At 36.1% G+C, this 12,550-nt stretch overlaps 3 protein-coding genes across 5 annotated transcripts in view; 2 read left to right on the forward strand and 1 right to left on the reverse strand.

Moving 5' to 3' along the window:
* Positions 1–362: 362 nt before the first annotated feature.
* On the forward strand, positions 363–7,417 carry Sf3a1 (splicing factor 3A subunit 1). Of its 2 annotated transcripts, XR_012048365.1 has the most exons (13): positions 363–586; positions 776–1,106; positions 1,177–1,336; positions 1,418–1,699; positions 1,792–1,905; positions 1,995–2,163; positions 2,243–2,935; positions 3,046–3,107; positions 3,197–3,307; positions 3,403–3,576; positions 3,659–3,772; positions 6,978–7,100; positions 7,294–7,417. XR_012048365.1 is itself a non-coding variant. In XM_072909705.1 (12 exons), exons 1-11 carry the CDS (start codon positions 403–405, stop codon positions 3,758–3,760), a joined length of 2,382 nt encoding a protein of 793 aa, XP_072765806.1. In that variant the 5' UTR covers positions 363–402; the 3' UTR covers positions 3,761–3,772; positions 6,978–7,232. The 2 variants fall into 2 exon arrangements, 1 of the variants encoding a protein (XP_072765806.1); XM_072909705.1 differs by lacking the exon at positions 7,294–7,417 and having other exon boundaries at positions 6,978–7,232.
* LOC140675356 (xylulose kinase) lies at positions 4,524–9,647 on the reverse strand. The gene is made up of 12 exons (XM_072909720.1): positions 9,232–9,647; positions 7,541–7,623; positions 7,305–7,458; positions 7,000–7,179; positions 6,609–6,710; positions 6,041–6,172; positions 5,808–5,961; positions 5,559–5,703; positions 5,192–5,481; positions 5,020–5,117; positions 4,791–4,931; positions 4,524–4,718 (listed from the first exon to the last, which is right to left on the reverse strand). Exons 1-12 carry the CDS (start codon positions 9,283–9,285, stop codon positions 4,623–4,625), a joined length of 1,629 nt encoding a protein of 542 aa, XP_072765821.1. The 5' UTR covers positions 9,286–9,647; the 3' UTR covers positions 4,524–4,622.
* A 554-nt stretch (positions 9,648–10,201) lies between these two features.
* Dad (Daughters against dpp) overlaps positions 10,202–12,550 on the forward strand; it is a 59,184-nt gene continuing 56,835 nt past the window's right edge. The window contains exon 1 of one of the 2 annotated variants that reach the window (XM_072909716.1): positions 10,202–10,443. The gene's annotated coding sequence lies outside the window, so the exon portion shown is untranslated. The remainder of the gene's footprint in view (positions 10,444–12,550) is intronic. The other variant, XM_072909719.1, reaches the window with a different exon arrangement.

Here is a 12,550-nt window from a genome sequence, read left to right on the forward strand (position 1 = left end):
TATATATATACATATATACGTATATACATATATACATATATACATATATATATATATTACTTCATAATATATGTTAAAGTGAAAAAAGATCACACGCAGTTGCAATTAATAATATGTAATAAAATATGATTGAATGTATATGTTTTGTACTTTTGAGATCCACAGTTATGGATCTAGCACGGACTCGAACCACAATTTGTGGATCTAGCACGGACTCGAACCAATCGGTCGTTTTACCGTGGCACTGGAAAATGGATCTAGCCACGTAGTTCCGAAAATTCAATTGTGGATCCAGTTAGCGCCACTGTACGGCGGGGAAAAAGCGTTCCCTAAAAAACGGGGACATGATCCCTCTCATTCTTCTCTCTGGTGTGATCTTTATAGTTTATTATAGTGTCCGTAATGGCGACCGTTTGTGAGAATGGTGTAGAACACACGCTAGTTTTCGCAAATACACCGGTTACAAGCAAAATGCCCGCGCAAGAAGTCGCGGTGCCTCAACCACCGGCCACCGAGAGTGAGGAGAACAATGTTCCTTCTTCGCAGCCAATCGTAGGCATCATTTATCCGCCTCCTGAGGTTAGGAGTATCCTTTGCTAGAAACATCCTCAGATTACGCGAGAAAGTTTAACAAATATTTGTTACAGAACTGAAAAGAAACCGGCACGAGAAATGTATTTCATATATGATACATTTAAAGTCCCGGTTCTGGTTCAACATTGTTTTCTTGATGTATAATAGTTATTTATTTGTTCTTCCTTATATAGAAATTCAGATATTGTTGACAAAACCGCCAGCTTCGTAGCCAGGAATGGACCAGAGTTCGAATCCAGGATCAGACAGAATGAACTGGGCAATCCCAAATTTAATTTCTTAAACTTTGGCGATCCTTATCATGCTTATTATCAGCATAAAGTCAAGGAGTTTAAGGAAGGGAAAGGACAGGAACCTACAGTAAATTCAACTCCTGGGAAAACTGTTAATCTTACTGCGCATCAGAAACAGCAGGAAATTTTGAAACAAGTTGAACAACCGTTTGTACCCAAGGATCCGCCAACTGAGTTTGAATTTATCGCAGATCCACCTTCTATATCTGCTTTGGATCTGTAAGTAATGACCACTTTAATATGTAATTAACATTTTTTGTTTCAGCAAATAAAATTATATCTTTTTCAGAGACATTGTAAAGTTAACTGCCCAGTTTGTCGCACGTAACGGAAGGCAGTTTTTGACCAATCTAATGAATCGTGAACAAAGGAATTTCCAATTTGATTTCTTGCGTCCTCAGCATTCTTTGTTTCAATACTTTACTAAACTTTTGGAACAATATACCAAGGTAAAGACCATTTTTATTTTAAAGTACAGATATAAATTTGTTTGTAAATTTAATGAATAATAAATCTTAATATTTTTACAGGTATTGATTCCACCAAAAGATTTGTTATCGCGTCTCAAGGATGAGGCACTCAATATGGATAAGATCTTGGAACAAGTGAAATATCGCGCCGAGTATTTAAAATATCAAGAGGCACAGAGACGTAAAGAGGAAGAAGAATTAGAAAGAGAAAGAGTTGCCTATGCACAAATTGACTGGCACGATTTCGTCGTGGTTGAGACTGTGGACTATCAACAATTCGAAGTTGGCAATTTCCCAGCGCCGACGACACCAGACGAAGTTGGAGCGCGTGTTCTAATGCAGGTATGATTATAACTTTATGATTAGAATTTTTATTTATTTTCTTAGTACGTGAAATAATATATCAAATATTAATTTATATTGAAAATTTATAGGAACGTATAGAAGATGGTGAAGATGTAGAAATGCAAATCGATAGTGACGCGGAAGAAGAAACGCAGACGCGCACAGACGGTGAAAAAGGTGATCGTGCGAAAGATAATAATCAGGTAAGTTATATAACTTATAATATTTTTTTGTTATCTACTATATGTACGGATAAATTCATGCATTGTAACACTCTTTGTTAATATCTTAGGTGCAAGATATGGAGGAAGATTCCAGCGACGAAGATGATGTATCTCCACCAGGAGATACTCACAAATCTAAAGAATCTAAACCACGCGAAACGAGCATGCAGCCTCCTCCATTACCACCTACACCAGGAAATGTGATGGTTAAGAAAGGATACGATCCAAAACAACATGGTAAATATATTCTACTATTACTTAGTTTTCATTAGTTATTCTAATACATCAGTATTTTACCTTCAATATATTTTTACAGCTGTTAAAAGTACTCGTCCTGTTGCTTCTGAGGAATACTTGATGATTTCACCGCTTACACGTGAACACATTCCTGCTAATAAAGTGCAAGAGCATATGCGTATCGGATTGTTGGATCCTCGTTGGGTTGAACAACGAGACAAGCATTTGGATAAACTTGCACAAGAGACTGTGTTTGCGCCAGGCACAGCTATCGAAGCAAGTCTGAAGCAACTCGCCGAAAGACGTACCGATATATTCGGTGTCGGTGACGAAGAAACAGCGATCGGTAAAAAGATTGGTGAAGAGGACAAGAAGAAAGATGATAAAGTCACATGGGACGGTCACACGTCAAGTGTAGAGGCAGCAACTAGAGCCGCGCGTGCCAATATCACGTTGGAAGAACAGATTCATCAGATACATAAGGTCAAGGGTCTCCTCCCTGATGAAGAGAAGGAAAAGATCGGTCCAAAACCTGTGAATCGTGCGACCGAGCTTTCCCACATGGCTGCTGCTGCTTCGAAACCGCAAGCTACGTTGAAAGCACCTCCAAAGCCGCCCGCACCAAAGCCTATGCCGGTGCCTGCCCAACCTCCTCCACCACCGACTATGAGTATGCCAACTATGGGCATACCTCAGCCGATGATGCCACAGCCGCCAATGATGATGATGGCACCTATGCCACCTATGGCACCCCGACCACCACCTTTAATGCGTGAGAAACTTTTTTTTTTTTACTAATATCTATAGATTTCAAGAAATATTTTATTACCGTACTTTTCCATATAGATATAAAACTAATCAAAATAAAATAATCTGTTGCAGCTCCAGCAATGTCACCGTTTATGCCGGCGCCACCACCGATGCAGCCACCAATGACATCTGCTGTAAGTAATTTGTTATAAAATATATTAATTCGTAATTCGTTACTTTTTCTGTATTTTAAGATTTAATTTATATTTTTTTTTTTTTAAAGATTGGATTAAAACATCCTGCGAATAAACCACTGGAAGAAGAACCGCAAACTAAGAAACTAAGAACTGAAGACTCATTAATTCCAGAGCAACAATTCCTCGCTAGAAATAAGGTAAATATTGTACATTTATATTTCATATATGTACATTTAACAAAGAGTTTGATGTTGTTTATGATCGAGTTTCTAAAAAAAATTTCTTTCCTCAGGGACCTATACAAGTTAACATCGCTGTGCCTATGATGACAGAGAAAGCTGAATGGAAATTGAATGGTCAAACATTGAATATTACTTTACAACTAAGTGATTCTGTGGCAACAATGAAAGCGCTTATCCATGAACAAACTGGCATGCCACCTGGAAAACAAAAGCTACAGTATGAGGTAATGATAGTCCTTAAATTTTTCACAGATATAGATAATTGCTAATGAGTATTAAGTTATATAAATGTAACTTTGTTTTTAGGGAATGTTTTTCAAAGATAACAACACACTCGCTTATTATAATTTAACTCCGGGTAATGTTATCAATCTGCTGCCAAAGGAGAGAGGTGGCAGAAAGAAGTAAATGAATAAAAAAGTAAGTAAATGAATAAAATCGGTTAAGAAGAATATATATATTAATGATTTATTAATCTGCTTGTAATTATTATAATCATTTTAAGATACAAGAATTAATATTTTAGTAAAATATATACTGGTATTTATTCAAGATTCATTTATAATCACATGTGCAATAGAATTATATAACTTTTATATAAATTAATATTACATTTTAAGTATGATTTTATTGTAATTTTTAAATTTAATTCTCTTTCACATTGTGTAAGAATTTAATTTAAAAATTAACTTAAATCTTAACATATTTAGTCTTGCATTGTTTGTACAATAATCAGAATAGAAAATAAACCTACATAATTGAGATGTTATTACCTTTTAAAAAAACTAAAGTTTTTTTAAAATTTAAATTGAAACTAAGTTCAGACGAAATGTAAATTGCCAACATAATTTAGAAAAGAAGGCTGCGCTTATGGTTACTAATATATTTTTTTAGAATATAATTATTTTATTTTTAAAATTAAAAAACTAAACATTTTATAGTGATATATTATGACAATATTAGATAAAAAAAAGGTTAATGTTGACAAGAGATGAATGAGTTACAAGTTATAAGAATGGCTTATACATTTGTATAACATATTTTATGAGAGATTCTCATATATAAAATACTTTCTCTTATGAACTAATGTAATTTAATATCTATTAAAATATATTAAAATATATTAAAATATATTAAAATATATTATATAAATTTGAATATCCTAATTTAAAAATATGTATAGAAAAATTCATCATATCTATTGAAAAGCATAACAAGTATGTATCTTTATCAAAGGTATATATAAAAGGCCTCTTTAGAAAATATTTTGTTATATACAAGATTTACATTTGGTTTTCTGTTCGTTTTTCTTCTTCAATATCTGATCTACAATTTTGCGATAACGTGTTGTCATAGGTTTGTAAATCTAAAAGTAACGAATATAATACATTATCAATTATGATAATAAAAAAAATACTTAAAATTTGATTTCACTTACGGATTCGGCATCATCATAAGGTTGGCATACAGGTTTTAATTCTGGTAAGCAACGTGTAATTTCATCAAAACTGTAATTATTGTGTAACAAACCATATTTGGCTTGATACGCCGCACCCATCATGGCCGAATTAGCTATTTCCTATTGGATAAAGTTATAAAAATGTTAAATTTTCATATATCATATATGTTTTAATAATAATAATAATAATAAAATTATCTATATTTACCGAGATATACACCGGTGAATTAAACACATCGGAAAGCACTTGCAGTATAGCTTTATTTACAGACGCACCTCCTGTCGCGATAATTCGTGTATTAGGCCCTACATAAAAAGAAAAACCTATCAGAAATATTTGTAAAATAAGATTTTTAAAAAATCACTTAAAAAATACTTACCGATGACAAATCCAAAATCTTCAACGTATGCTCTTTTTGAGACACATTGACCTTCAATCAATGCTCTCACTTCTACTTCTTTCGAACTATATCGAGAGATCTCATCATTGGCTTTATTGTATCTATAGTCACCGATGATGAAAGGTAGGATCTCTTGTTTATCGAAATATAATGCAAAATTGCCGAAATTCCCTCGAGGCGTGCTATCTAATAATTCGTTGAATATTTGCCAGCTATCTTGTGCAGTCTCGTTTCGTATTCTTTCACGTGTCAAAGAACCATTCTTAAAGCTGTATAAAAATTATCGCTGTTTATATAACATTTTTTATCGCTTTTACATTATTAGTATAACAATGACAAAAGATACCCAAGTAATCCCATATAAGCCTGATCGTCTATTGGATTGCACAATATATGGCCGTCTGTTATGATCTTTGGTTCGTTCAACCATAAGATTAAACTATCGCTCGTACCCAAACTGCAAACGATATCATCCTCTTTTAACCTCATACCTGTATCATTTTTATCATGAATATAATAATGTCTTACGGTTTATGCTGTATTAATAAAACACAACACACTAAATATACATATATACAAGGATAACATTACATACCTATCAAGGATCCTGGATTATCCCCAGTGAACGCAATTATTCTACATTTCTCTGTAAAATCAAATCTCTCCACGAAATAAGGTGATATAGGACCGATGTCACTGTATGATGGAACAGGTTTACCCAATTTTTCTCTCAGTCCCGATGCGCAAGTCTTTAAATATAATTAAATATTATAATATTGATCGCAAACGTTAAACATATGTACAAGCGTATATACCACATGATTTTACCTCCAATAACAAATCATCCCAATCTTTCGTACGGATATTTAACAGATTCATACCCGAGCCATCCGACCAATCGATAGGTGCGTAATCGCCCAGAAACAAGGAGGCAAGAAAGTTGCTCACTAACGAGATTCTCTGAAAGAGGATAGCACATGTATAAAATAATTCGATTTAGACGCATTTTAGAATCAGCACAAAGCGGATAATGCATAGTTTTGATCATCGAGATATAATTAGAGGCGTTAAATCACACGACACACGATTATGTCACAGAAATTTTGAAATATCGTAAGTTTTTATTAAAACCGTGAAATAAAGATAAGTATTAAAAATACGTAACTAATCATAAGAACGCGAATAAATCAGCAATCGATTAATGCAAACTCCCAATTACTAATTGTTACAAATGCATCTCTATAATTGACATACTTTGTAAAATTATCAATAGTACATTCAAAAGCGAAACACACTAGTATAATACAGTTCAATCATAACCATACGTAACGAATACCTCGGTAAATTGCCGTTCTCATTTTTTCGAAGGAAGCCACGAGTTTTTAGTAGGTAATACCTCAGTGTTGCAGTAGGCTTCCGGCTTTGTGCGTGCTATTTTCGCTATCTGTGGTCCTGAGAATCTCTCGTACGCCCGCGAACCCGTTATTTCCGCTAATTTCTGAAATCACACGCTGCGTGGATAAATATTGTCGACCTAAAGAACTCATGTGTGTACTAAGCCTAAGACAACTACTTTAAATATTTAGCCAATCCATTCTCGCACAGTTATATAGCATCAGTGGTTTACGATATTTTTACATCACAGAAATAAATTCTTGTGAAAATTAATGTTAATCCATAAACGCACGCGTTTATTATAAACTTTAACATATATTAGGCTAAAAGTACGTGTATATTTGTCTTAATCTATCCTTATATATTTCAGATAAATAAGTGAGGATGCTTACATGAGGGCCACCCACGATTTCCTCCAAAACGCTACATTCTTTCGACGTACTGGAATCCATCCATACGGGCGAATGAGTGACGGAAAACGACGTAGCGAATTGTTCGTATAAAAATTTTATGGGATTTAAATGCTGCAACCGATTTTGGCTACCTTTGCTCCAATAAACTGTGCCGTGTTGCTAAGCATACCATAAAAATATAGAAAGAAATATATTATACATATTATAGCACATTTATGTATTTATGGTATATAATTTTAAATTAATCGATATTATTTTGAATATTATGTATAGCTGCATTTTACCTGCGCACATCCAGAGATGGCTACCACTTTACTAAAATCGACACCACAGACACGTAATTTGTCAAGTATCATATCTAAGGCCTTAACCCACATTAAAGAAGGCACTATCACGACATACGGTTCCTCTTTCGTCTGTATGACTCCTCCGTAAGTCCTATATAATATTCACATATTCGGTTACTATATAAGATAAAATGCGTAGAATTACACTTCTATTAAAATCTCTTTAAACGTACCTAAATTCCGGTAAGTCATTATCAAATTGTACATTAGTCTCGTGAAGGATAGCTAGATTATCATCAACTACTACCGCCTTCAGCTGAAATTGAATTCAAATGCAAATTCAACATTTAAAATATTTTCACAAGTTATTTTACATTTTTCCGAAATTTATATCATTATATTTTACACTATATATGCAACTATTTTTATTTATTCTTTTTTTTATTTATTCTTTATAATCTAAAAATTTATATCTAATAACACAACGATTAATTTAATTAATATATCTAATAACGATTGATTAATATGAACGTAAAACACTGTTAATAAGATCTTTTTTCATGGATCTATTAAGATAAATGATAATATCATGGCATAATAATGCAACAGAAATGTGCCTTAATTCTATTTATATGATGCAACGTGATATTTGTATCCTCATATGCACATATAAAAATGCCCACGATATTAATTATCGGTTCAATATTTCTATATCTCGCTGCATTTTGCAGAGATATGTTTCTCTTATGCATATCAGCTTTCATATGTTATCGCGCATTAGATAATAGGTGACCCGGAAACATCAGAGCGCCTCGTGACGCTCCGATTCGCTCGTATTTTCTGCAGAATCGTCGAATACTTTACGAAACGATCATTGTATTGACACACTTTGTGAAACGCATAACACACGCATGTTGAAAGAACTTTTGGGTTATCTCTATTTGAAGATAATGAAATTCGTAAACATACTTTGTAAAATTATCACTTTCAAAGTGAACAGAGATATAGAAGACGAAATAACAAGTAATCGATAATTGAATTGTATAGTAATTGAAAGACAAAAAATTTGTGAAAATCATAAATAAAATATATATGGATGTAGGGAAATATATATTTTATATCCACTAGTTTTAGATATGGAAATATATATTTTTTATCGTTTTTAGGAAACGAGATCTACATCGCGTATATTAAATAGTATTCCGTGTAATTGCAAGTCAGATATTACGAAAAATTCCTAATGAAAAAAATTTTTTTATTACTTTTCGTGATAAATTTCCTTTCCTCAAAGAACTGATATAACTTCGACGACCTCGATGCTGTGGATGAAAAACATCTTATGTTACATATTAATCTTAAATCGTCTCATTATTATTTCGTCTATCCATTGTCATCAATAAATATAAAGATTATTTCGTGTGTCTACGGAATCAAAGTTCTCTAGAAGTCGTTTCATCTCACAGTAATTTTCACCTTTGAAAAAAAAGCATGCACAAGTGAAAGATACAGATGTTGTCTCGTAAGATTTTCGAGATAATAAAAATAAGATGTAAAGTACTAAAGTATTGTTATGTCAATGACCGTTACGTCACGTAATCGGACCGATCAAATTCCACGTGGTTACCGAAACTTCAACGCACGAATGTATTATTGTCATACGATTGTAACGAAAAAATTCGCCTTCTCTTAATCTCTCGCAAATAATTACATGCATCCTAAAACAACTTTAAAAAAATCCTAGATATCTGAAAAAAGAGATTTAAAAGCTCGTATATATTCTCCTGTCCTTAGATTTGTTTGGATTGTGTATTAACATGTCATTTACAGTTCGAACTTTCACGCGTTTTCAATTCCGCATATATATATTGGCATTTTAAAATTGTATATTTATTTTCAAAACACACACCCCGATCATCGTTATTACCTGCTGCGTACTCAGGTCCAAACCCAAGTACGTTGCCGTCGATGACTCGTCCATGTTTGCGGTATGTAGGATCGACGTGGGATCTCGTAGAAACGATGACAGAAAGACACGACCGTGACAGCTCGCTCGACTCGATGATGCTCTCGACGACGAGTCCGCGCTTTACTGCTCGAGAAACTAAACGCGAGCGAACGCTCGGGCTCGTGCGTGGCCTGCGTACATCCTCATAAACTTGGATGAACTTGGTATACGTTACGCACTATTTCACAGATACAACGCGTGATTACGCGTGACCTAGGCCAGGGCATCTTATCGTTCTCACATTACGCAACGCGATCTCTCCCCAGATCTGCCTGCAAATAGATTGTTAACGTGGCACCAACACGAACGATACTCAGACTAATGAGCTATCATAAATACATATCTTGTTGACATACATATGTTCGGATCCGGAACAAGATCGGCTTCAGGTAACTGGAGAATGGTCAGGTAAAAGGTAAAAAAGAGAAGATATCGCGCGAACTATTTTATCGATAGAGCTTTGAATATCATCTGCGCTCCATCTATTGTTGTAATCGTGCGACACGTATCCGAGATTATTTTAGTCGATAACCCGTGCCGTTCAAAAGTAAATATGGCGTCTAAGCAACGTATCGTTCCAAGTCGAATATTTTTTGTAAGGCAAAAACTCTGTCGAGGAGAGGTAATAATTTCATAATTGTAAAAGATCAACAACTTTTCACGTAGAGAAATAAGTATCAAATTCATGTTTCTCAATTTCAAGAGTAATAGTTTAACGAACATATCATTCAATTGAAATTTAATTATCAAGATTTTTAAAAAGTATAAAGTAAAGGAGAGAGAGAGAGAGAGAGAGAGAGACAACGCTAACAACTTTAATCACGTTCCCTTACTTTGGCTCTAAATTATAATGATATTTTTTGTTCACTCTTTTATTAAGTAGAACGTAATGAGAATAATATAAACCTAAGACTGAAATACGTGTGTTTAAAAGATAGAAACTTGACGGCGATCCGAACGCGGGAATGCTGGCGCGTTGCAAACGACGAGAACGGAAACGTGACGGTTGGAGAGGCAGATTGTTAGCCGGTGCACGAGTTTGTTTGCGTAGTTGAGGACCGCATGTGCTGGTGCTGGCGCATGCAGGGCGGAGAACAGCTATGCCGGGGGTGTTTTGCATGGGCGCCAAAGGTAATATTTTCAAGAGGTATTTACAGACGCATCTCCCCGTTCGAGAAATCTTCATTCGATAACGTGAAAGATTTCAAACGTTACTATGCTATTTCAGACATATATATGTTCTCAATAAGTGTATAATTACAAAGAATAATATAAATGCGATTTTAACGATGAGTCGTTCCAAGAAATGAAAATGTCTCGAACTACGAATGTATAATTATATTTAACTTTAATTACATATTTTATATACATAAGACGAAAAATCTTGACTAGATTGTAATCTTAATGCGAAAGTTCGATGATTATAATAATAACGTACATATATATATTTTTGATTTAGAAGATTCTTTAATTTCTTGAAAAATTTCCAATTACATGGGGGATATTATCATATTTCAGCTTTATTTTTATTGCGAGGTAAACATGAGATACATAGAAGTTAAAAACGCCTCCCCCCAGAGACGTCCCTTCTTACGGGCGCCTATGTATTAACCCACGCTTGTTTGTCGGTCCCGTTGCCCTATAATCGTGCGGTATACGGATAATGGTTTGGGTTAAGGGACTCCACATCGTGCTGGCATCGGGGAAAGACGGCGAGGAAGAAAGGAAGAGAAAAAGAGAAATCAGAAAGAAAGAACGCGTCGCCAGCAGCGGCGCCGAGATCAAGCTGCCTTCGTAAAACATAGCCCCCATAGATAGTTTCGAAGGGCCGATTTCTTCGTGATGACGGGAGACGATCGACCGACGGCAATCGGGAACGAATCTTTCGCCGACCCTCGAATCACGTCGGCTCGGCAAAGTCCCATTATTCGGCTGGCCCTCAGCTACGAAAAAATCCGTGCGTTCGATTTCTGTTACGCGCCGCAAGATCGTGATCTAATTACGTCAACAGATTGCGCCGTGCGCCGCAACATCAGTTACCGAATTGATGCCTTGTTTGTTATGACAATGAGATCCCGAAACTTTGCCGCAGGCCGCGATCAATTTCATTCTATTCACAGAGAACAAATGTATGTGTAAAAAAATTAATCTTTTATAGTTACTCTCTCTTTCTCTTTTTCTTTCTCTCTATCTTTGATTGAAATATTATATAATTAATCAAAGAAAGAAGAAAAATACATTAGTTTCCTTATTACAGTTTGTATCGTATGAAAATTTATATTAAAATTAACCAAAGATCAATCAAGCGTTCTTTAAAAGTTTCCAGTTTCAATGTGATGTATTGCTTTAACTTTAATCCATGCGACAAATATAACGAAAGAAATCTTTATTTCGTAAGAACAAAGAAAAAAACGTAGATAAGTGATTATTACTGAGGAGATTTTTTACTGCTGGGTAGTATCGAATAGATATAGATAAATGGGCGGCTCTTTCTACAGTGCGTGCGACGCATCGGATGGCGAGGCGGTAATTTCAACGCTCGGTGGTATCACGGACTGCGCAACGGGCGGCATAAGCGACGTAAACGCCAGAGTGACTATTTTTCGATGTCGGCGTTTCATTACCCTAAACGCATCCCGTGAAATAGATCGACGGCGGGCAGGCAGCCGGAACGCGAGCGAAGGGTTGGGGTCGCGCGGACGGCGACGGCGACTGCTGGCTGGCAGAGTCACGTCGTCGCCGTCGAACGAACAAACGACGACGACCACGACGAGGACGACAACGACGACGACGATGATGACGACGACGATGGCTCTGCTCCTTTCTCCCGGCTGCAGACAGATGAAACCGAGAGAGGGACAGAGAGAAAGAGACAGCCAGGCGCCGATTCCAGCGACCGGCCGGCGCTAACCTCGACGCCAAGCGTGGAGCGTCGTCGTCGCCGCCGCCGCTGCCGCCGCCGCCGCCGCTGCCGCCGCCGCCGTCGCCGTCGCCGTTGTCGCCGCCACCACCGACGACGACGAAGACGATGATGTCGACGCCGACGGCGACGGCGACGACGACCAATGCAAGAATACTTCTTCTGGCACCGCTACGACGCACGGTAGGGTGGGACGCGTTGGTCGTCGAACGGACGCCAAGCAGGGGGGACAGACGTTTCCGTCCATATCCTTTCTTTCTCTATCTTTCACGATGCACTGCCACTCATCCCTTTCTTTCAATATTGTCATCCGAAACT

This window comes from Anoplolepis gracilipes, chromosome 17 (assembly GCF_047496725.1).
Source record: "Anoplolepis gracilipes chromosome 17, ASM4749672v1, whole genome shotgun sequence".
Classification (NCBI taxonomy): domain Eukaryota; kingdom Metazoa; phylum Arthropoda; class Insecta; order Hymenoptera; family Formicidae; genus Anoplolepis; species Anoplolepis gracilipes.